General features: G+C 38.6%; 1 protein-coding gene across 6 annotated transcripts in view; it reads right to left on the bottom strand.

The window, feature by feature from the left end:
- The window catches only part of Reps2 (RALBP1 associated Eps domain containing 2), a 208,361-nt gene that overhangs the window by 89,160 nt on the left and 93,479 nt on the right, over positions 1-25,722 (bottom strand). For all 6 annotated transcript variants that reach the window (XM_047535932.1, XM_047535934.1, XM_047535933.1 and 3 more), the window contains exons 6-8: positions 9,465-9,603; positions 6,573-6,636; positions 4,346-4,488 (exon numbers count right to left, since the gene is read on the bottom strand). In XM_047535932.1, the coding sequence (XP_047391888.1) occupies positions 4,346-4,488; positions 6,573-6,636; positions 9,465-9,603 (346 nt within the window). The remainder of the gene's footprint in view (positions 1-4,345; positions 4,489-6,572; positions 6,637-9,464; positions 9,604-25,722) is intronic.

Genomic DNA, 25,722 nt, shown 5'->3' with positions numbered 1-25,722 from the left:
GACCATAGCTAGTGGTCTGTTTCCTGATAAAAACTCAACAAAACACCTTTCAAAGCACCATTCTTCAATCCAGCACCAAGAACAGCTTTAAACAACACAAGATTTGTCTTTCTAGTCTACCAATCAGTCCTCTGACTAGATCTCTAAGATCAATGCCTTATCATGAAAGGTCTTATGCAGAAAACTAACATTTTCAAAAACTATAAATGACAACACTTAATTGCAAAATCTCTCTCCAATGTGTCTACATCTCTCCATCTCCACTGTCACCTCCCCAGTACAAGACCCCTCCTGCTCCTGACTGGACTGCTACCTTACCTGGGTCTTAGTTTCCATCCTTACCCCCTCAAAACCTGTTCTCTGGAGGACAACCAGCAGGATCATTTCAAACCGGATTCTGTTACCTTCCTGCCAAACACAGGTCAATATTATTGCCCACAATTTGTTCTCTATCTTCCTCTTCAGCTTCATCCTAGCCTCTATTCCTCTGGGTACTCCAGCTAGAGGCCTGCAATTTCCATTGCTCTTGTGCTCTAAGCTACCTGCCGGTGCCTCTCCAGCATACCTGCTGTTCCCTCTTATCAGAGCCCCTTTCTCCTTCTTAGCCTAGGCAGCCCTAGTTCATTCTTCACATCTCAGCTCAAACATTTAAGGAGATCTTCCCTAAAGTTACAATCCTCTGGCTATAATTGTATTTCCCCTTCACAGCACTTATCTCTGGTTCCAGTGACATGTTTATGAGTTTATTTAACATCTATCTTCTAACTGCCCACACATTCCATGCAGGTAGGAACTCTTTTATATAGCATTCAGATCACACAGAATAACAGGGTACCACTCACATAAGTGTTCAATATTTTGTTAAAAAACTATATGGCAAAAAATTGCTACCAGAATTCACCCAATCACCCAAACATGAGTATCAAACAGCTCATGGGTAATCTGCCAAACAATTCAATTTATCCTTCTAATTCTGCCCTTTAATTTTTGCTGTTAGAGAAATAGGATTTTTCCATAATTACAAGTAAAATGACAGAAAAATTTCTGTTTCATTATTCATTTAAAATGAGCTTATATAGCATCAAATGCATGAAAATAGCAACCACATTTACAGTTTTCAATAACCTTGTCAAAAACTGGATTAATGTTTTAAAAGATTGAATATAAATCAATCAGGAAAATGTCAGAATGAGTTAAGAACTAAGTTTCAAAAAAACCTAAGTGGGATTCCAAAATAATGAACAGGACCACTCATATTTGCAGAGTCTAAAAGCACAAAGAATACCTAAATGCTTCTGAACTTTTCTTGAGCTTCATACAAAGATAAACATGACTATAAAGTGTTTAAAAATTAACTGCTAAACCCTCAGAACTTACCTAAAACACACTGTTACTGGGCATGATGGAGGTTTATGAGATCTCTCATGTTTTCTGTTAGAACTATAATTATTCAACATTAAGTCCAAATCCCTGGAAATAATGGATGATTTTTGTTTAAATGGAGGTTATGTGATGAATTTTTCAATTGTTTCTATATAAATTAATGCTGATAGACTTCATTAAAGAAACAACAAAAAAACCCAGGAACTTCATTCCAAATCTTTTTTTTTTTTTTGAGATACTAGGGGATTAAACCCAGGGGTTGGGGATATAACTGGGGATATAACTGGGGATATAGCTCAGTTGGTAGAGTGCTTGCCTTGCATGCACAAGGCCCTGAGTTCAATACCTAGCACCACCAAAAAAAAAAAAAAGAAAGAAAGAAAAAAAAAAAACAGGGGTGCTCTACCACTAAGGCACACCTTCAACCCTTTTTTGAGACAGGGTCTTGCTAACTTACCAAGCTGGCCTCAAACCTTCAACTCTCCTCCCTCAGCCTCCCAAATATGGCACTCTTTTTTATAGCCTCATCTCTACTGAATAAGCAAGTCATGAGATGCCATTTACAGCAATAAAGGAATCTTCTGTTAACTTGTAACTTCAAGATTTCTGATTTCTAAAAATTATATCAGTGAATTTTGAAACAGTCCATGAAATACTGGGACACCTACAAAGTGACTTTTCAAACAAGGAGACATATATGGCATAGGTTCCATGGCCACATGACATCAGAACAATAAAACAGCATTAATCAATACACTGAAAAGCTGCTCAGCATAGTGCTGCACAACTGTAATCCCAGCTACTTGGGAGGCTAAAGAAAGAGGATTGAGAGTTCAAGGCAAAGCTGAGTATCTTAATGAGACCCTGCCTCAAAAATTTTTTAAATTAATTAAAAAAAAACATGGGTAAGGATGATCCCTAGGACTCTTCCCAGGGATCAAAAGAGGAAACTGTGAAAGTACTAAATGTAACTAAATAACCATGGAGCAGATCATGGCCTCTGGCCAGCTGTTGAGCTCCATTAGAGGCAAAAGCTCCAGGTGACCCCACTCCTAAGAGAAGTAGATATCTGATACCCCTGTACTTCCTTCATAATGTGATCTATGTAGTTACCAAGACAGCCCCATGTTATGGATTAGATATGAAGAATCCCCCCAAAGCTGATGTTTGAGACAATGCAGGAATGTAAAATGATTATATTATGAGGGCTATAACTTGATCAGTGGATTTATCCATTTGATGGATTAATAATGTGAGTGGATTAATGGGTGGTAACTGTAGGCAAGTAGGGTGTATGGCTGGAGGAAGTAGGTCACAAGGGGTGTGCCCTTGGAGATTACATCATCCCTGGATCCTTCAACTAAGCTCTCTCAGTTTCCTGGCTGTCATAAACTGAGCCATTTTCCTCCATCATGCCCTTCTACAATGATGTTCTGTCTCACCTCAGGCCCAAAGCTATGAAGCTGGCCCACAATGGGCCGAACCTCTGAAACTATGAGCCAAAATAAAATTTTCCTCCTCTAAGTTGTTCATGTGGGGACTTTTGGCCATAGCAATGAGAAGCTGACAAACACACCTCAGGAATATCAGGGTTTCTGGGTCACAATCAAAAAGAAAGGAGAGACAGAGAAACCAAAGAGCAAAGAGCAGTTTACTATACCACCCCCTTAAAAGCTAACCCCTGGGGATCCATAAGGGTCCTCCTTGAAGGAAGGGCAGCAGGCTAGAGAATGCAGAAAGCAGCCATTATTAGCAAAGTCCCCATCCTGAAATCAGTACTTATTTTTACTCTCTGATCTCTTCCTTTCATACATTTTATGGGGCATTTGAAGAAAATTCCAGGATGGGTCACTCAACCAATTATATTTACCTATCACTAGCACCCACAAACATACATAGTTTCCTTCCTTTGACTGAGTCCCTACCCACTACCTAATACAGATAATAACAGAGTTTTTATTGAAGAGTCAGAGATACCAATACTGACTTAGATGAGACATTTGCCCTTTGAATTTGGTGTCATCATGAAGAGGAAACACAATATAAGACCTTTTCCAGAACCACTCATGAAAGAATACTCTAGTCACGAGTAGTTAATTTCTTTAGACACCACTCCCTCTTACCAATAATCACCTGTGACTAAGCTCTTGTTTTTCAAAGGGGCTTCCCTAAAAAATAAGAAAGGTGAATACACTAGCTAAACAGCCAGACCTTTTCAAAAGAAACTATACTTCTCTAAATAATGAAAATCACACCAGTGCCCACTGCCTTTGATAAGGGCAAGAGACACATTATTTTTTCAATCTCTTAAAGGAACTGATACAAATGTTGGATTCACCTTGACTCTTTCCTATCCAAAGTGTTCAAAACAGTTGTTTGGGGGTGACTATTTTATTAGGCATAAAAACAGAGTCCTATTCTAACCTTCTAAGTGTTGGAATGCTCTATATATTCACATGCTTATCATTACATGGGTGTATACATATATAAAAATTCACTAAGTGTACATTTTCTAATTTCACTATGTATCATTGTTTAACTTTTCAATTAGGTATAAAAGTTCTACACCATTCCATTAACAAAGGCCACTTAGAGATACTAGGACATGTCTCAAGATGCCAAGTTGCCACTTGGCTCTACAAGATCTTCTTCATTGTATATCAGATGGGAGGTGCAGTACTTGTCAATTCCACAACTGACACAAAGGATAAGTGACTTCAGTTCCAATCTATAGGGTACTAGCATGGGAAGAACAGATGATTCACACTTAAGCAGTTCAGCCCCAATAAGCAGTTCAGCCCCATTACTCATATTATAAGATATGAAAGTCTAATACAAGTTAAAGAAAACCACAGACACCAAGGACTCCCCAGTGTCTGGACATGAGTTCAAGAAATAAAAAGTTTCTAATTAGGCCTCCATGGAAAGTGCCTAAAGTTTATGATGTACAATGAGGCCTTACCTGCTTGCAGGTACTCGGGTTGCAAAGTTGGAGGCAGGCCCTCAGGTAGTGGGTAGCCGTTCTTTCGAGCCACAATGAGATGAAACGCAGCACAGAACTCAGGCAGAGTCAGGGCTCCATCGCAGTCAGCATCACTAAGTTCCCTAAATATAGCAGATGTCAGAAATACTTACTGTGAGGCTTCAGGCTCAAACATGCAAACACAACTCCCAGGCTCTCTGGTGGTAGTCCTGTAAGATTCCCAAGCCCTCCTGGCTAAACCCATTTGATGACTGCCATACCACCACAGGTGAGACTCAAACTGGCTCAACTCATTTGAATCTTGGGGCCACTCAGAGGAAGAAAAAAGCTAATCAACAGCATTGGCATCTGTTGCATTTTATAAATAAAAATTTAAATTCTTCTGGTTCTCTGACAGTTCAGTTTTACAACACTGTAAACATGGCACAAGAAACTCCAGCACAAAAAGAAAAGTGATACCTAGAATTCCACACTTAGATGACAATCATTCAGTAAATGCAGGCTGCATGGCATAAAGAGCCCTGGACTTGTTGCTCAAAACAGGCAGAGGAAGGGTATACCCAGACATTATTCAGTTTACCCAGAGCACAGAAATAGGTGTTTCATTTTCCAGCTTTAAGGGAAAGCCTTGAACTTCTTAAATCATGTAAATTTTTGTAACAAACTGTTCTTTGCTTGAAAATTCCCTCTTGGGAAAATACAAATATGCTCGATAAATATTGACTGAATTATGTTTTAAGATAAAACTAGCAACTAGGGAAGGCTGGAACCAGATAAGACAAAAAAGAAGAAAGGGAGAGTCTTGAAAAGACTTATTTTTGCTTCAGTCACAGTTCCCACTAAAAGGCACAGACCTTTTTACTCAGCACAAAAGAAATCTCTTTGCCAAAGGAACTAAGACCCCATAAGCTCTAGCATCTGTTAGGTGTACAGAGGCACGTATTCTTGCATTAGGACAAGCATAGAGATAAAGACTTATACAAAATTGTACTAGAAAGGTATTGCTGTTGGAAAGAAAAAAATTCTAAGATAAGCTACATAATCGTCCTTTGGACATTCACATACTCCTCCTCCTCCTCCTCCTCCTCCTCCTTCTCCTCCTCCTCCAATAAAACGTACCAACCCTGAAACAATTGTTCCCCAGGATGAGGAGTCAGAGAACTCTTCAAATGCTAGATGGAGAAAATGCTATTTGGACTTCATGGATGTGTCCTGACACCCCCATCCCCCCCAAAATGGAAGCCTTACACCAATAACTGTAAGCCTGGGAATTCTGCCAAAATAGACTGCATTCTTTTCAAAATGATAATTTCTTTTCCCCTTGCTTCAAAACTTAATATAAGGCTTTTTGGAAAAAAAATAATGCCAGTGTATATTGTCAAAAAACCTAAATCCAGCTCAGAATCCCAGATACACTGGCATGCATGTGTATTATTGAAATAAATTTTCAATAAGATGAACAAAACATGACATGCAATCATAAATCCTATCATAATTTTTATGAATCCTCATGAAAAAAACTTTATATAAATATTCCAGTGTTTTAATTATATATTTATACCAGCATGATCTCTTGCCCAATCTTGGGGAAAACTAGCCCACACACAGCTAGAAGTTTATGGTGCCATGCATTTTCACAGATGCAAACAGAGCCATCTGGACCATCCCTGCAAGAGCCCTTCTGGAACAAAAGCTGCAGCAGCTTCAGCAGCAAAGTAAGTGGATGCTGCAGCTGCAAGGCTGAATTAGGGCCCAGCTGAGAAACACTGGCCAAATTTAAAATGCTCAGAGCAGCTAGGATAGTCAAATATAACTTAATTCCACAATGTTCCTGGACCTTCTATTCACCTGGCCACATAAAATATTATAACTAATAGTCTTTCAAGGTCCTCTGGTTACCTGTCTCACAACAAATAGAAAAATCTGAAAATAAAATATATAAGAAAGTCTCATATGCCCACAATTGCCTAGAATGAAAAGGAATTGAGATGGGGATAATGATTAGGAAGTTAACAGTTAACACTTCAGGTGCAGAGTGTGTAGCAGATACTGTTCATGTGCTTTTCATATGATAACTTAATCTTCATAGCAACAAAAATCTGAGTTTTGTTCACTCTGTGTTAAAAAAAATTCAAAAAATAAGACTAAAAAGGCTAAAGAGTGAACGTGTATGATAATATGACACTTTGGCATTAACTGTACTTACCATATATAAGAGAGTTCTGGGATGGAAAGCTTTGATTTGGTGAAGAAGTTCTTGGCCACAGAACCTGTCAAGGAGTCATTGTTTAAATAAACCATTAATTACTAATCAAGAGCAGCTTTTATATTTATATGCAAGTGAATCACCATTTTTCATTCAGCAACCTCTACCATACAGCCACAAACACACTTGTTCCTCAAAACAACTACAAATCACAGAACTAAAAGCAACATATGTCTTGCTTAGCATAAGTGAGGCCCTGGGTTCAATCCTTCAGATGGATGGATGAACAGACAGAGACAGATAGATGCATGTAATATATGAACAGCTTTTCAAAGAATATACTAGTTAGAAAAGGTAAAAGCGGCAATGATATGCTCATGACAGATGCAAATCAGATAATTTCTTCAAGCTTCATTATTACCAAAAATCTACAAAATTTTACTAAAAATTCAAAAGACAAATTTCAAAATTATTTATAAAGGGTGAAAAAGTAATACACAATTGTGGTAGAAAAATCAAGCAAAAATAAGAATATTAACACTATTAATCCCACCAAACAAAGATAGATATCTTGGAAAATATTTTTCTGTCTCAAAATAAAAAATAAAAAGGGCTGGAGATGCTGCTCAATGGTTGAGCGCCCCCTGGGTTCAATCCACAGTACAAAAACAAAAAACAAAAAACCAAAAACATCACTAGACTCAAATTCACATCTCAAGACGTGGCCTGAGGACTGGGCTTGTAGCTCAATGGTGGAGCGCTTGCCTGGCACAAGTGAGGCACTGGGTTCAATCCTCAGTACCACATAAAAATAAATAAAATAAAGGTATTGTGTCCATCCACAACTAAAAATTTTAAAAGACCTGGCCTGGCCTGGCCTTCAGACAGTAGAGAGTTAGTGGTAACCATACTGTCCCAGAGAAGTTAGGTAGAACGCACAAGGAAACAAACAGCTAAGAAGTTGAACTGTGCCCTGGTTGCCACCAGTAAAGGACGAAGCTGAGAAGAAAGCCTGAGAGTTCCTGCCTTTGATTCTGTCCTAATAAGAAATATAAACCCAAGCCCCACCACCATACCATCACAAAAGGAGATTACATTTAATTGAATTGTCCAAAATAGGTAAATCTACACAGAGTGAAGGTAGATTGGTGGTTATCTAGGACTAGGAGGTGGGGAGGGCAGGAATGGGGAATAACTGCCAACCAGTAGCTGGTTTACTGGTGGGTGATGAAAATGTTCTAAACTTAAGATTGTGAATATAGGCTGAGAAAATACTAAAATCACTGACCTGCACACTTGGAGTGATAAATCTTATGGTATGTGAATTATATCTCAATAAAGTTTTTTTAAAAGATAACCTAGTCATAATGTATTAACATCTCTTAACTGTAATTAAACTTCATTTTAAAGGCATTTATGAGATAACCAGGGAAATCTGAACAATGAAGACTTGATATTAAGGAATGTGTGGGGTTTTTTTACATGCGCCAATGAAGTATGGTATTTTTAAAGAGACCTTATCTTTAGAGACACATCCTGAAATATTTTTAAGTGAAATGGTATGATAACTGCATTTGAAAATCATCTGGGCTAAGACAGAATACAGATAAAATGTGTGATAGGTACATAGGGGTACTAGTCAGTCTACTTGTATCTACATTTGAAATTTTGAAAAGTAAAATTTGAAAGTAAATAAAAACATTTCTAACAAGTACCTATTTGTATCTGGCTAAATGTCTACATACATTGTGAAGGAAATCACCTGAGCAGGGGGTAAGGTTAGCAAACGGTCAATACATACAATCTGGGTTTCTCCTTACTTTTTTAAAATCATGATAACATTAATTTGTTACAGCTACATTATTCCACCTTCAATAAAGCCATTACCACCAGTCAGCAAGTAACGTTTACATTTATTTACACAAATGTATCTCCATTACACATCTTATTTCATAGAAGACTAATCTTAGTCCAAATTTAAATATGTCAGGTTACAATTATAAGAACATACTGTTATTCTTCAAAATTGACATATAAAAAGACAGTTTATGAATTTTTCTCCCAAATTCTACTAGTCACTATTTAGTTTTCAGTCTTGTAAAATATAAACACACAGGAATTAAATCAATTCCTCTCAGGTTGAATTTTACACAAGAACTCAACAGGAATACATACATCTGAAGACAAACAAGAAGAACTACATGTGGGAAAACGCTAGCCAATTTTCCTCCTATATTTTAATTTCTCTCAGAAAAACCAGAGGCAAAAGACTTAAGCTAAAGAAAACAAGCAAGAATTTGAGTTTCTAAGGGTATATAAAACATAAGGAGACTCCTCAGAAGGCTACACTCTTGTCCTTGCTCTGACTCTAAAATAATGAATAAGCAGTCTGAGGTGTCCCCTTGGTGCTACAATCTGCCATTTTAAGAAATGCTGCAGGGGTAAAAAAGGGATCTCATGAAAGTAGATGGGGAAGACCATTAATGGTAGAGAAAGGGGGTCAGAGGAGGAAGGAAGGGAAAGGGAGTTATTAGGGAGTGAAACTGATCAAATTTGTTATATGCATGTACAAGTATGCCACAATGACAATAATTATTATGTACAATTAATATGCACCCAGAAAAAAATTGTACTGCTTCAGCTAATAAAGTGCAGGGTCTGGACCAGTTTCCCCCAAAAATCCCATCTAACCTCTTTGAAATGGAAAAATAATTTTCCCAAAGTTATTGCCAACTTTCTTTCTGTGTGATTTATACTTGATAAGAAATTCCACCTCAGAGGAAAACAAATTGAAATCACAAAAGGTTGTCATAATCATTTTGAATGAACTATTTCTCAAGATGCCTACTGTAATTCATAAGAGAACAATGTCCAAGGATTCCATGTTCTCACCTGAAATGAAGGAACTTGGGTCCGGCTGAAGGGATCGGAACTGATTGACATAGTACTCCCGCTGTTCTTCTGTTATCCTCCAGGGTTCATCTGGGTAATTACTGTTGTTATCCTGCAGTTCTCTCTCCACTGAAAAGGACTTTAAAAAAATAAAAAGGAAATGCTCAGAGAACCTGCTCTTAGTGAGATGAGGTAAAGTACGTCAACAAAAAAAAAGTTATAAGGCATTATATTTAATTTTTTCCCTAAGGGAACAAATTTAACTGCCTCATAAGTATAATGTGACTACAACATAAATTTATAGGTAGACATCAAGTTTTATACATTTTGTTTTCCTCAATGCTATTAACAGGACTGAACATGAAATACTGAACTCCTGGTGAATAACAAGAAAATTTTTCAATGTGATGAAGGAAGGATTTTTTTAAAAAGTCAATCATTCTTATCTCCAACTATTCACCACACTCTGATCCTTTCAGATCAGCTGAGTGGAGGATAAAACAATCTGGATTCTTTTTAAACCAGGAACAAAACCCACCCATATAGCTATAACCACATGATCATTTTTTCTGTTGCATTCATACTGTGTAAATCCAGGAGTGAAAAGCTCCAATTGAAATCCCGTGTCCCTAGGTCCTACATGAGTGGCAAGTCAACATCATAGACCCTGTCTTTCCACACGTGTAAGTTGGGGACAAAACTAATAGAGGTGAGTGAAGAAAACAGTTGTCATGGTACCACAATAAACAGGGTAACAAGGGGTGCATCAGACCTGCCACTAGAGGGCGGGCATGTCAAATTTGAAGATTTAGGAGCCCAGAAAATCAGAGCAGCACAGGAGAAAACAAGCTATGGCAGGTCTTGGGGAAAGAAACAAAAATGGTGATTCGATGATAGGGAGGAAAAATAGCAATGGTTCTGTTTAATCCTTCCCATCACTCCAAAATTAAGGTGCTACTTGCCAAGGGCCACTTTCATGGAACCAAGAAGTGAACACAAGAAGGGTAAGTTTTAGGACAAAGAGAGACTAGGATAGAAAGGGAGGTATTACACTAAGCAGTCATCCAGTTGCCTACTTCTGAACACACTGTCAAGGAACTAATAATTGGGAAGGTATTCTACTCACTATCCCCAGAAAAGAAACCAAACCATCTCCTTTACCCCAAGCCCCCAAACACACAACATTCCAGAAATCAATGCTTCCCAGGAACACCTGTCTCCCTCTCCACAATGTATGGAGAAGAAATGAGGATGCATAAATTTTTGAGCTGTGATATAACCTTGTGATGTCAACTTTGAAGTAAAATATCATTTGGACACCTGAAACCTTGGACTAAAGGTGCTCTGAGAGTGCTGGGAGAATGAGATGAAACACCACCAGAAGAATGAATATTCCTAGAAGCGCTAAGTAGGAATGCACCTAGCAAAGGGGCTGCTCTTGAAAGAAAGCATCTGTTCCTTTAGGACAGTCACAAGGAAGGTCACATAAAGAAGATGGGAGATACGTGGTTGTTAGATATTAATAATCATTATGTCACTTTCATACTAGATTAATTTCTACCAAATGTAAATCAAACCACTTTTAAATGCTCAGGAAGTTGCTGTTCACAAGTTAATACCTTAGGTTCACAGAGTGCTTTAACATTTATAAAGAATTTCACACACCCCTCTTTTTAAGTCTCTCCAGATTTTTAAAAGGTAGGCATAGCAAGTATTATTTATTATCCTTTCCTGAGAGAGCTTAAGGAACTTGCCCATGTGTTAGTGAACCCTTGCACACAGCAAATAATGGTCTGTTTTTAATCTCTGGTTCTGCACATCAGGACGTTTTGAACTGGTTTGCATCTATCTGAATTTTTTTCAGAAATCCCTATCATTCTAACAATAAACAAACAATATAAAGAAAGATTAAAAGTCAATCTGGGTGATCAACAGACTCCACAACTTTCCAAAATGCTCCCACCAAATTCCAAAGCTATGCCCTAGCAGTACTTTCTGAATGAACCCAGATGTTTAACAGAGTTCAGAGGTAGAATGCAGGGTGGAGGGATGCCAGCTGGAATTGAACTGGATTACAGATCACATTATAACATGGAGAACTCACAGGAGTACTGCCCTTCAAGTCACCTCTGACAGAAAGAGCAAGAGCAAAGGAACCTGAACAGCAGGGTATAGACAGAAGAGACAAAAATGAACACTTAGGAGTGAACAATGAAGTGGGCAGTGATAGTTCATGAAGCAGACAGGACCCCGGTCAGAAGTTTAGTTCCCATACTTCCCAGGGAATGAAGGCACAGAAGTCTCCATGCTGAGTGTTGGCCCACTACATTCCCTGATTGTAAAATGGAAGCTCCTTATTCCCCTAAATACACCCCTTCCCTCCTGGTAAGGAAACTACCCTACCCAGTGGTTAATGTCAGCCAGTGTTTGCTCTTTTTCCAGTCTCATGACCACCTTCTCCCTTTCTTCTCCATATCACCTCACACTTGAGGGGGCCTCAGAGGTCTCTTAGTAGGTCTCAAGGCTATTCTGAGAGCAAGAATCAGAAATGAACAGGACGGAGTGATTGTCTGCTTACAAACAGATTATCGATCTACCTCCTCTACCTGGCCTTCAGGACCCTCAGAATCCAAACTCCCCCCTTGCTCACTCTCAGCAGGCTTCTGATTGCCCATGTACTCACTATTTATAGGTCAAATTTAAGTCTTCTTCCCAGAATACTCTTCCTCTGATCCAAGCCTTCTCAAATTCTGTGAGCTCTAGTGCCCCAAAAGGCTCTCCATGCACTTCCTGTGCCCGCAGAGACAACACAGGGCACTGCCCATTCCCTGGCCCTTCTACAAAGGTGGAGTCAGTACCCAGACATGGACCAAATGATCCACCTCATGCCTGGTCTCACCTGACTGAGTCAGGGTAAGGGTGGGTGGGCACACAGTGCACTGGTCTTTGAGGTACTCTGGCACAGAAAGCTCTCCTCTTGCAAGAATGACTTAGGACAGATGCTCATTCTCAGAGATGTAGACAAGAAGTATAAAGGTTAACAAGTAGTAAAAGAAGAACCTGAACAAATGAAGAGTAGGACATGATGTGGAGAAGGGATCAGGTGGGTCTCATGAGGGGGTTAGAAAACCAAGGGTCAGCAGAACCTGTGAGGTAAGTAAGGAAGCAATCAATACAAGAGGAGGGGGCAAGGAAGGTTGTTGGCAGCTGAAAGGTAAGAGGACAGGAAGGCAAACTCAAAGCAACTAGGCAAGGTTCATAATGGCAGAACAAACATGAACAATCAAAAATACTGCCTCTATGGACCACTGGGTCACTCCTTATCTCTCATTTGTTGTGGTTCCCATGAGAATCCCAAATCCTCCTCCTTTTCAAGAAAACTTAAGCTAGCAAGGAAAGCTCCTACTCCCTAGAACTGAAAAGGCATATGACAAAGAGAGAGGGCATATGAATACTGTGTAATCCATACATATTGTGATCCTTCAGTCATGTTCACTAAGTGTGCTAACCTACCACCCTCTTTTTCCCCTGGCTTCTAAATGTACATTTTAAATTGGTTAAAAAAATCATTTGTGTATCCTTTAAAAAATATGTATCTTTTTGATAATCATGGTGAGTGAGTACTACACAGTTTGAACATGTCAACTGTTTTTAAGTATCTTTACATAGGTTTCAGCTTAGAGGGCTAGAATCACCTCAGATACGCTTCTAATTCACATATAGTCCCTAGTGGGTACATCACAGATTTCAAAAGCATGTGAGGTCCACTTATTGACAGGCTTGACTAAGTTCAGGAGTATGTCATACATTGCAAGAGATATGGAAACTGCTCTATGTTGTTCTGAATGAAAAAAAAACCTCTGAGTCCATTTTATATTTTAAAGTTTGGCATCTATTAAAATAAGACCACGTCTACCTTCGTGTACTTCAGCAATCATCTAATCTTCATGCTGGTACTCAAGTTCCATATCCACTAAGTATTTCAAGGATGAAATAAGGGCATATGGAAGGAGTACACGACATTCCACATACCATTAAGCTGAAATATGCCAAAAGAAAGCTGATCTACTACAAGAAGTAAATTCCTTTAAACTTGACTGGATCAATACTGACTTGAATATTCATTCGTTCCATAGATACTGAATAGCAATCATATCCCAGACCTTTAATCACTAGGGATACACTGATGGGCAAACAGATTCTTTTTCCTGGGACATCTAAAGTCCAGGGAAGGAGAAAGACACACGGATAACCTCAAAACAGTAAGAAATGCTTTAATATAAGACATTCTAGAACTTTGCTACTCCAAGTGCGGTCCCCATTCGCATCAGCACCATGGGAGAAGACCTGTTGAGAAATGCAGATGCTCAGACTCCACCCCACATCTAGAAAATCAGAAAGTCTGAGAGGGGATCTAGAACTGATTAACAAGCCACCCAGGTGATTCTTTTTTTTAAATTTTTTTAAATTTATTTTTATTATAAACAAATGGGATACATGTTGTTTCTGTTTGTACATGGAGTAACAGCATACCATTTGAGTAATCATACATTACACAGGGTAATGGTGTTTGACTCATTCTGTTATTTTTTCCTTCCCCCCACCCCTCCCACCCCTTTTTTCCCTCTATACAGTCCCTCCTTCCTCCATTCTTGCCCCCCTCCCACCCCCCATTATGTGTCATCATCCACTTATCAGTGAGATCATTTGTCCTTTGGATTTTTGAGATTGGCTTATCTCACTTAGCATGATAGTCTCCAATTTCACCCATTTGCCTACAAATGCCATAATTTTATTATACTTTATAGCTGAGTAATATTCCATTGTATATATATACCACATTTTCTTTATCCATTCATCAACTGAAGGACATCTAGGTTGGTTCCACAATCTGGCTATTGTGAATTGAGCAGCTATGAACATTGATGTGGCTGTATCTCTGTAGTATGCTGATTTTAAGTCCTTTGGGTATAGGCCAAGGAGTGGGATAGCTGGGTCAAATGGTGGGTCCATTCCAAGTTTTCTAAGGAATCTCCACACTGCTTTCTAGAGTGGCTGCACTAATTTGCAGCCCCACCAGCAATGTATGAGTGTACCTTTTTCCCCACATCCTCTCCAACACCTATTATTGCTTGTATTCTTGATAATCACCATTCTAATTGGGTTGAGATGGAATCTTAGTATAGTTTTGATTTGCATTCCTCTTATTACTAAAGATGGTGAAATTTTTTCATATGTTTGTTGATTGCTTGTAGATCTTCTTCTGTGAAGCATCTGTTCATATCCTTAGCCCATTTGTTGGTTGGGTTATTTGTATTCTTGGTGTAGAGTTTTTTGAGTTCTTTATAGATTCTGGAAATTAGCGCTCTATCTGAAGTATGAGTGGCAAAGATATTCTCCCACTCAGTAGGCTCTCTCTTCGCATTGCTGATAGTTTCCTTTCCTGAGAGAAAGCTATTTAGTTTGAATCTATCCCAGTTGTTGATTCTTGCTTTTATTTCTTGTGCTATGGGAGTCCTGTTAAGGAAGTCTGATCCTAAGCCAACAAGGTGAAGATTTGGACCTACTTTTTCTTCTCTAAGATGCAAGGTCTCTGGTCTGATTTCGAGGTCCTTGATCCATTGTGAGTTGATTTTTGTGCAGGGTGAGAGATAGGGGTTTAATTTCATTCTGTTGCATGTGGATTTCCAATTTTCCCAGCACCATTTGTTGAAGATGCTATCTTTTCTCCATTGCATATTTTTGGCACCTTTGTCTAGTATGAGAAAATTGAATTTATTTGGGTTTGTGTCCGTGTCCTCTATTCTGTACCATTGATCTACCTGTCTATTTTGGTGCCAATACCATGCTGTGTTTGTTACTACTGCTTTGTAGTATAGTTGAAATTCTGGTATTGCGATACCCCCTGCTTCATTCTTCCTGCTAAGGATTGTTTTAGCTATTCTGGGTTTCTTATTCTTCCAGATGAATTTCATGATTGCTTGAAAGAAATTGAGGAAGACCTTAGAAGATGGAAAGATCTCCCATGTTCTTGGATAGGCAGAATTAATATTGTCAAAATGGCCATACTACCAAAAGTGCTATACAGATTCAATGCAATTCCAATTAAAATCCCAATGATGTACCTTACAGAAATAGAGCAAGCAAACACCTAGGTGATTCTAAGTACTCTAAAGTTTGAAAAGCAATGCCATAAAATATGGATGACAAGGCAAGGAAGGGAAATGGCATTTGGGAAGACAGCAAAACATGAAAGAACATGGCCATTTGAAAGTAGCTCCTTTGGGCTAAATACAGACCAAGTAAGCTGTCAGCAAAGTGTGGATATTAGTGCAGTTGCCTCAAGATGGTAGAGACAGACAGAAAGCAAAGCCCAGAGTTAACAGGCTTGGGTTATGTCTTGAAGACACTAGAAAGCTATAGGTAAGTATGAAATGAGATAATCAAATAATCATATTCAAGTCACAGAAAGATCACCTCAGCTAGGAGAAAGAAGCAGAAAACTAAAAAGGCAGGAAGACAAGTTATGGCCATATCAGCAACCTGGACCAGAGGTGAATGGGGCCCAGAGGTAAAGAGGGTTATGACAGGAAAAGGAGAAGGAAAAAACACATGACCTCAAATAGCAGGAGGCTTATTCCAGGCAGCTGAGTATCTTTTCTCAGCAGCTAGGGACCATTTCACCACAGGACCCACAAGCATGAAACAATGTCCTCTAACCAAATCCCAAAATCAAGCACAACAGTCAACACAACTTTTTGGATAAAAAAATCTAAAAAGTCAGTCACCTAAGACAGAAGGGCTAGTTACAAAGACTGAAGGTAAAGACGAGGGTGAATGCTCTGTGGAGCCTTCACTATTCAAGTAGAAACCAGAACAAGGAAAAGCTTTGTTTTTGCACACACCCTAAAAGGCCTCCCCAGTTCAACTCCAGCTCTAGTGGTTTTGCTAGCTAAGCACAGATATGTGCTACTTGATGCCAATTTTGAGCTCTGCAAGTGTTTTAAGAAAAAAAAGTAAGAGGAGAGAGAAAGAAATCTTCCACATCTGTCTGCTCAAGCCATATACATATGGTTCATTATACAGTTTCTCTAGACACAGGAGAATTAGATTTGCTTATATTTAAAAAATTCAATCCCTTGGTTTTGTTTCAAGTGAAATGCAAATATTTGGCACTACAAGTTATCATCTCTAGGGAAAACTGGCTATTTATAATGAAAAACACTTCAAAAGACTCATTAAAAAGTAATACTATTAATAAAATCCCAAAAGGTGGCATTTACCAACACAGTATCTTAAAAATCAAGTGAAGTTCAATAATATGAATTGCAAGGAAGTACTGTTAGGCAGAATATAAAAAGGGTGTGTATGTTGTTTCAACCATAAAACATTTCTGCTTAGAATATAAACCCAACCCAGAGACATCCAGTAAATGTGCTGTCTCAGGGTCCAGCCATTTCACCTATGAAGGTATAGTTATAACAGTGTCCTTTTGGTACGTTAGCAAAATCAAATGTTCTGGAGAAATAAAACCCATACCAAGGCCACAATGAATATGTGAGGACACTTCTCTTGCCAAAAATACTTTGGAAATAAGACTACCATAGGATGATCACTAATCAAAATGTGATCTCATACATAAAAATGTCAGAAGCTTCAATTACCTTCAAAAGAAAGAATGGCTGCCTGGTTGGTAAGACAACTCTATATATAGCCCAAGTGAATATGAATCTGCCTAAAGGAAGATCATAGCAATTGGTCAGTCATGGGGCTAAAAAACATAGACACAAACAATAGCAGTGCTGGTATGTGAGATTATGGTTAACATCCTCTGATAATTCACTCCCAACTATGCCTGGTGTACAGGTGTCATTGAGTGACTACTCAGCCAGAGATGACATTTTCTTGCATCCTTTGCAGTTAGATGCAACCACGTTAACTGAATCATACTCATTGCAATGTAAGCACCAGTGACCTTGGCAGGATTAGTACCCTGTGGCACTCCTCTCTGGGCCCCATCTGCCCACTGAAGGGAGAATGGTAGTCTCTGAATAGAAGGAGTTCTGATACTGGAATCACCATGTGAAGCCAAGTGTGGTGGTACATGCCTATAATCCCAGCAACTCAGGAGGCTGAGGCACGAGGATCGAAAGTTCGAGGTCACTCTTAGCGACTTTGCCCTGTTGCAAAATTTAAAAATAAAAAAGGGCTGGGGATGTGACTCAGTGGTAAAGTGCTCCTGGGTTCAACCCCCAGCATACACACACACACAAAAAAAAGTCTGCTGAATCAACATGGGGAGGAAAGTCACCTGCCAAACTGTTATATGAGTGAGAAATATATCTACTGTGGTAAGTCATTAAAATGCAGGGCACATTTGTTATAGCACTCGTTCCTCCAATTAATCTATTCTTTAAACAAAGTCAAAAGGAAATGAAGATCTACCCCATTCAATTGGCACAGCCAGTCCTGCACTGAAGACAGAAGCCTGGGGCTTACTTTTGTAATTGGACCAACTAATGACAGACCATTCTGAGCCCAAATAACTTTCCTATTATAATTTGATTGTCCAGGCTCACTACCTGTAGAAGCAGAATACTGATTCATTTTTATAGAAGTCTTTCTATTTGGTTAAAATGGGTCCATCTTTCATGAGTTTGAAGGAGATTCCCAGGGAAGGAAACTTTCCTAAAAGTTCTTTTTAGGAAAAGAGAGCTAAGATGATTTGGAGAGAAAATAGTTATATGAGGAATGAATAAATGGAGCTAGAAAAGCTCAGTGATTCTGTCTCATTGGTAAACTGTTCTATATTACATCCAATAACATGTGTTTATGCTCTCTCACCCCTCCCCATCACAAGGAAATTTTATTTATTCTGATTAGCGCTATATCTCTTGTTCTTGGAAAAGTATCTAGCACATAGGAAACACTCAATAAGTATTTGCTAAATGAACAAATAAAAATGATTGGATAAATTGTCAATCCCAATCTTAAGACAGAGAAGTTAAGATGAGATCTCCTAAAATGACTGAAGATGAACCTATATGCATTTGTCAAGCGCTATCACCCAATACTGTAAAGACTGGGCTGTCTTCAACATACCTATGGAGTTAGAGAACTTTAAAAAAAATGTTTTTTAAATAATTATAAATTCACAGGAAGTTACAATAAATAACTTCTGTCTTTTTCACGGAAATAAACTCACAAAGATGCCTTTAACTCCATATTGCCAAACTAATTTAGTGTTCTAATTTCACCAGGCTAAAAGGTTGATTGTCAAATTGTAGGAATCTCTCTGGGCCTAACATGCAAAACATAGTTGCTGCTTGTTGAGAGAAGTTAAATTTTTAAAACTATCACCATAGACATAAAAGACTGTTAGGTAGGGGCTGGGGTTGTAACTCAGTGGTTCAGCACTTTGCCTAGCACATGTGAGGCACTGGGTTCAATCCTCAAGACCACATAAAAAATTAAAAAAAAAATAAAATAAAGGTATTGGGTCCATTTATAACTAAAACTATTTTTAAAAAAGAATGTTAGGTAACATGTATTCACTATTTTGCTAAATGTCAGGCACTGTAAGTACCCAATACACAATGATCTATTTTCATCTTCACAACAACTCTGCAAGGTAAGACCCATTATTCCCGTTTGGTAGAACAGGAAACTGCAGATTAGGTAAGGAAAGTAATAAAGACCACACACTTGGTAAATGAAAGAACTGAAAAAGAGAATATGAACTGAATCCCGAGTATGTACTCTTGATGATCAAGCTCTATGGTTATTGTTCTATCTATCCATCCATCCTAGAAAAACATTTCCTTTTCAGAAAGAACCTTATGCAATGCCTAAATCATTGGAGCAATTTTGCAGACTGATGCTCTGATTTTGAGATATGAATGACTCTACTATATTTTCACCCTCCTCCCCATCATCTGGTATAGTTTGAGATATTGGATTGTAGACTATTAAATTATACAGACAGAGCACTTCTTATTTCCTCAGATAATTTTTGCATGTAAGCAGCATCTGGCATGTTTTCACATCATGAAAGAATCCTGCAGACAGTCTACAATGTAGCTCTTCAATCATTTTACTGTTTTTTTTTTTTTTTTTTGGTATGTGGCACTAACACTCCATTGATTAACATAAGAAATGTTTTTGGCAATAATTATCTCCAATTCTTCCATCAAAAACCAAAGACTACAGCCCCCTAGGGATTTTTCCTTCAAAATTTTCAGGATTATGCCATTTGCTTAGAAAAGGCCAGGAGAAAATAAGCAATCAGCAGTAAAAGAAGACTGTCAAGGCCATGGACCTCCACAAATGCTGTAATGATGTTCCCACACCCATCATTGCTGGATAGGTCAAGGCTGCCTATCTCTTCTGCAGTATGTTCTCCCTCTTGTTCTCAAGGAAGCCTGAGGTCAGGTGGGAAACAGATGTACCAAGAACTCTGGTTGAATAAAAGAAATACTTTAGAGAATGAGACCACTGATTGGAGGTACAAATAACACACAGGTTCTGAAGGTAAACAGACTTGGGATCAAATCTGGGATGATCACTTACTAACAAGTTAACTTCCAAGCCATCAGCTTCTCATGTCAAAAGTACTCCCAGGGCCCACAGGGCCTTCCCTCCCACTCCAGGTTCACCTCCCTCCCACTCCAGGATCTTACCATACCAACCTACTTCCAGGTCTTCAAATGTTTCTGTTCTACATGCCATATGTGGAAGACTGGCTCATTCGAAATCCATTCCACCCCTCTCACATTACTGTGCACTGCACAGGCTGGCTAGCTAAAAACTATACTGCCACACACTTTTTTGCTGCTAAAATTACAGATGGAACTTGGGTTCCACTAAACAAATAACACCCATGGAAGTTTAATTCAGAAGAACTGAGATATAAGGTAAAAGAAGCCTTCATTTGGCTCACCGAGGTCACTCATGGCATGGAACAGGAAATGAAGTTATGGCAGCAGTTTCCCAATTCTGTAGCCTTATGACTGTGGCAGAGGCAAAACTATCTTAGCTTAGCATCTCTGCTCAACTGTGGGGTTTTGGAAATTGTTCCTGCAAACTCTATTCTGAGTCTCTATCTTCAGTTCTTCCAAAGATGTGGTAGTCTATCCACACTCCCTATTATAAATCACTATTTTCTTCAGCCATTCAAAGGAAATTCTGTCGTCCATAATTAAGAATCCTAAAAGACAATAGAATGAATTGGACATAATTTTCCTATGTTCATATATGAATACACAACCAGGGAACCCCATATCATGTACAACCACAAGAATGGGATCCTAATTAGAATAAGTTATAGTCCATGTTTGTACAATATGTCAAAATACACTCTACCATCATGTATATCTAAAAAGAACAAAACAAAACAAAAAAAAAAGAATCCAACACATGCTCTTTGTCTAGGCTCTTGCCTCTATTTGAAACACTCCTCACCTCCCTGCTCCATTCTTATCTTGCTTATTTAAGTCCTAATCATTCTTCATAGCTCAGCTCTAGAGTAATTTCTTTGTGGAAGCCTTCCCCCACTCTCCAGCCTGAGGTCAGGTTTCCCCATTATGTGCTACCAGAGTACTCCCTTGTCATTGCAGCAATTGCTGGTTTTCAACTCTACATGCATAGATGGGATCATTTGGTTCTAATCCATCTCCCCTACTTGACTACAAGTACCTTCAGAGCAAGCTTGTAGCCTTCAGTGTATCCCTGACATGGTAGCTAGCCCACAAAAGCCACTTAGTATTTCCCAATGAACAAATGGAGGATATAATACCTACCACACAAGACTATTGAAAGGACTGAAAAGGGCTAGCCCAGCCCTGAGACCAAACAGTCAGTCAGTTAGTAAACACTACTGTTGTTGGCACAGGCAATTGGGACCATAACACTACCTGCTCACCTGGCATGAAGAGGTATACTGAAGAACTCAAAGGCTGAAATGGTGACATATTGATAACCTAGTCTATAATTGAGACCCAGGGATTCTGGGGTATATACTAGAAAACTAACCACTCTCCTTTCCACTTTTACAAAGTATAGTCCAAGCTGGGCATAGTGGTGCAAACCTGTAATACCAGCAACTCGGGAGGCTGAGACAAGAGGATCACAAGTTCGAGGTCAGCCTCAGCAACTTAGCATGAGATACTGTCTCAATGAAAAAACGACTAGGGATGTAGCGCAGAGGTAAAGTACCCCTGGGTTCAATTCACAATACCAAGAAACAATCAAACAAATAGTACTGAGACCATGAAATTAATCAGGTATTTTCAGCTACATATGAGAGGCTAAATCAGGGGAGCTCCTGTCTATCAAATTGATTTAGGCAATATTACCAGGAAAGGTCTGTTTACCATAAGCCATTATTGCAATGCCCCACACAGGTGGGGAAAAGCAACAACACTGACACCATAAATCGAATATGATTATTTGCATTCATTAGCAGTCACCCAACAGTTGTAACACCACTAAATCAATGCCTACTATTGTAGCCTCCTCCTATACCTCACTATATCTAAGAATAAATATTGCAAGGCTTTGAGGCAACACCCTAATCAAAAGTAATATTTCTGAATAAATGTCTTTCCCCATAAACATTCTTTAATTTCTATCTCAGACAGAATTCTCTCTTTCAGAGACTCACTATTCCTTTAGAACTCTCACTTATAAACAAAATATATTTGCCTTTAATGTAGAGATGCCTGCAAGAAAACAAACCAAGCATATACACTGTTTTTAATTTTCAAGAATTACAGTACATAGTAAGCACCTAAGGAATACAGAAATGAACAGGTAAAAAAGATGTGACTGAGAAAAGCAGGCTTTAGTATCTGTTGGAATAAAAATGATTTCTTCCTCAAAAACAATAGCTACAAAATCAGAAAAAGATCTGTAAACAGGGAAAGGAAATAAGACAGGCAGAAGGCTTAATGCTATGAAAAATAGGGCCTCCTGTGGGAATACTGCCATTTGGGTACCTGTGGGTCCTATAGTAGACATGGTGAAGTAGAATACACACAGGGTACATAAACTGCTTACTCTGTAGGAGATGACATAAAACTCCAGCTAGAGTTTAAAATAAAATGGATACGAATCTCATACACAATATCCAAAGTCAAGAATAAAACACATACATACTTATAAAATGTATCAAACAAGTTCTTCCTGTTACATGCAAACACACACTTAATTCTCTCCCTCCATTATATTTCAGTCACAGGAAGAAAACTTAGTTGTCTAAGCAATATTAAGAGAACAAGACCCATAAACATAAACACACACACACACACACACACACACACACACACACACAGTATTTACACAGAACATTTCTAACCAAGGATTTTTTAAGCCCTAATCTGCACTCATAAACTCCTATTGGAGGCAGGCAGGCAAGGGGTTCTCCAGAACTGAAGAAAGACACCAGTTCCTATCTTCCTTCCAGCACTTCAGGTGCACATGGACGCTCAAGGAGCAATTTTCCATCCACAATGCAATGTTTCTTGGGTCCAAAGGAAAAGAGACACTAGCATCTGGTTTCAGTCTAGTAAGAATGGCAAACCAGTCAGAAAATGCAAATAACTCAAAAGAAAAAAGAACAGTGTAAAGAGTCAATTCACAATAGACACTTCACAGAAGAAGATCTACAAGCAATCAACAAACATATGGAAAAATGTTCAACATCTCTACTAATAAGAGAAATGCAAATCAAAACCACCCTAAGATTCCATCTCACCCCAATTAGAATGGCGATTATCAAGAATACAAGCAACAACAGGTGCTGGCGAGGATGTGGGGAGAAAGGTACACTCTTACATTGCTGGTGGGGCTGCAAATTAGTGCAGCCACTCTGGAAAGCAGTGTGGAGACTCCTTAGAAAACTTGGAATGGAACCACCATTTGACCCAGCTATCCCACTCCTTGGCCTATACCCAAAGGACTTAAAATCAGCATACTACAGAGATACAGCCACATCAATGTTCATAGCTGCTCAATTCAACATAGCCAGATTGTGGAACCAACCTAGATGTCCTTCAATTGATGAATGGATAAAGAAAATGTGGTATATATATACAATGGAATATCACTCAGCCATAAAGAATGATAAAATTATGGCATTTGCAGGCAAATGGATGAAACTGGAGAATATCATGCTAAGTGAGATAAGCCAATCTCAAAAAAACAAAGGACGAATGATATCGCTAATAAGTGGATGATGACACATAATGGGGGGTGAGAGGTGTTAGTGTTAGGGTTAGAGTTAGGGTTAGGGAGGGGGGCAAGAATGGAGGAAGGAAGGACTGTATAGAGGGAAAAGAGGGGTGGGAGGGGTGGGGGGGGAAGGGAAAAAATAACAGAATGAATCAAACAACATTACCCTATGTAAATTTATGATTACACAAATGGTATGCCTTTACGCCATGTACAAACAGAGAAACAACATGTATCCCATTTGTATACAAAAAAAAAGTCAATTCACAGAAAAGGACATTTTACAAGGGAACCATAACATTAAGATCTTCTACTTCTGTAATAAAGAGATATGCTAATTAAGCTATACCAAGATTTTTTTTTCTCCTAGGAGATTAACAAAGGTCCACAATTTTGTTAGCACATTGCATTTGCAAGTGTATTGGAAATACACATTTCCATACATTGTTACCAACTTTGCAAATTGGTACAGCCTCCAATTTGAAAACTGCTACAAAAATTAGAACTATGAACACTTTTTCACTCAATAATTCCATTTCTAGGAACGAATCTTATATATCAGCAAAAAATGCTATAATTCCAAGCAAAAGGAGCTAGTTAAATGATTTATGGAAGATGCGTACAACAAAATACTGTGTGTATGTAAAAAAAAAAAAAGAGAGAGAGATGAGCAAGCAATTTGTGTACCACTACAGAATGTTAGTAAAACTTGTTTTTTAAGTAAGAAATGCTAAGTGTATGACAAATGTATAGTATGCTACCAATGGATAAAAGGGTTGAATTCTATGTACATATTACCTATAATTATATTTCTATATCACTAAGATTCACACAATTTATATATAAAAAATATTTGTATAGAACTATATAAAAGAAATAGGTTATATTCATCACTTCTGGGTAAGTGTTGGTAAGGGGGTGGGAGAGACACTTTTCACTCTGTACCCTTTAGAATTTGTGAAAAAAAAATTTAAATCTCTAGTAATTGCTCTGAAGAATAAGAATCTTTGAAAGCTTACAACTCACAGCCAAAAATAATAACATCTGTGCTGTTCACTGCATAATCTGAAACAACCAAACCCTTAAGAGTTCTTTCCCTGTGGTTCTGTAAGGAGAAAGACCATCATGAGGTGTTTTGTTCTTCACCAAGTGGGTTAACTGAAGTCACTCACAAATACATCCATCTACATTTCTTCAAATGGCTCATCATTAGCCTGCATGTCCAAAAGATATGAAAAATAAAGTGCAAGAACTAAATGTGAAAGTGACATTATGCTGAAGTAACCACAGGGATACTGTGACAGAGTCAAGATCAGTGCTCTTAGGCAATGGGAGAGGGTAAAGATTCAAAAATAAGAAAGACAATGCCAAAGGCGCTACTCAAAACACATGCGCACATGCACACACATACACTGAGGCCAGCTGGTGCCTCAATAGCAAATTCCCTAAAGTCTGAAGGAGCCCTGGCGGTCCCCAGCTGCTTTGTGGGTCACTTACTTGGCTAAGTAGTAAGTAAGAAAATCAGATTGGGTAAGACAGTACCAGAATGCCTCATTTGTTGGCCTGCTTCTCTACTCTTCCCAGTTCATAGCACTAACTGTCATGACTCAACTCATTCCCATCCTCGTCTTTCAGCCATTCTCTATTCTCTGTTCTCCTAATCCTGCCGGCATACTGCTGTAGTCCACTCACAAAATATTTTCATAGCACAAAAAAGTTCTCTCAGTGCAATGTCAGCCTCTCAGAAAGACTCAGAATAAACAATTTCCTTGAGTAACCAGCAATACTCTTCTGATTTATGCCAACAGCACTCCAACAGACACTCTGGAGTATTTGTTTCTGTTGCTTTCCTTTACCCCACTTGCTTTTTGCTTCAGAATCATTCCACAAGTACGCAAGGAGCAGAGAGAATCCACTGACTGACCTATGTACCTGAAATTAAGCCCAGAGGAAGGAAAATGGCAAGAACCTGAGACTGAGTAAAACTGGGGAGGAAGAAGAGAGATAACTAATCCCCAGCACTGCAAAA

Source organism: Sciurus carolinensis, chromosome X (assembly GCF_902686445.1).
Source record: "Sciurus carolinensis chromosome X, mSciCar1.2, whole genome shotgun sequence".
In the NCBI taxonomy this organism is placed as follows: Eukaryota; Metazoa; Chordata; class Mammalia; order Rodentia; family Sciuridae; genus Sciurus; species Sciurus carolinensis.
Note: the sequence above shows the minus strand (reverse complement) of the source record. Positions and strands in the feature narration are given on the sequence as shown.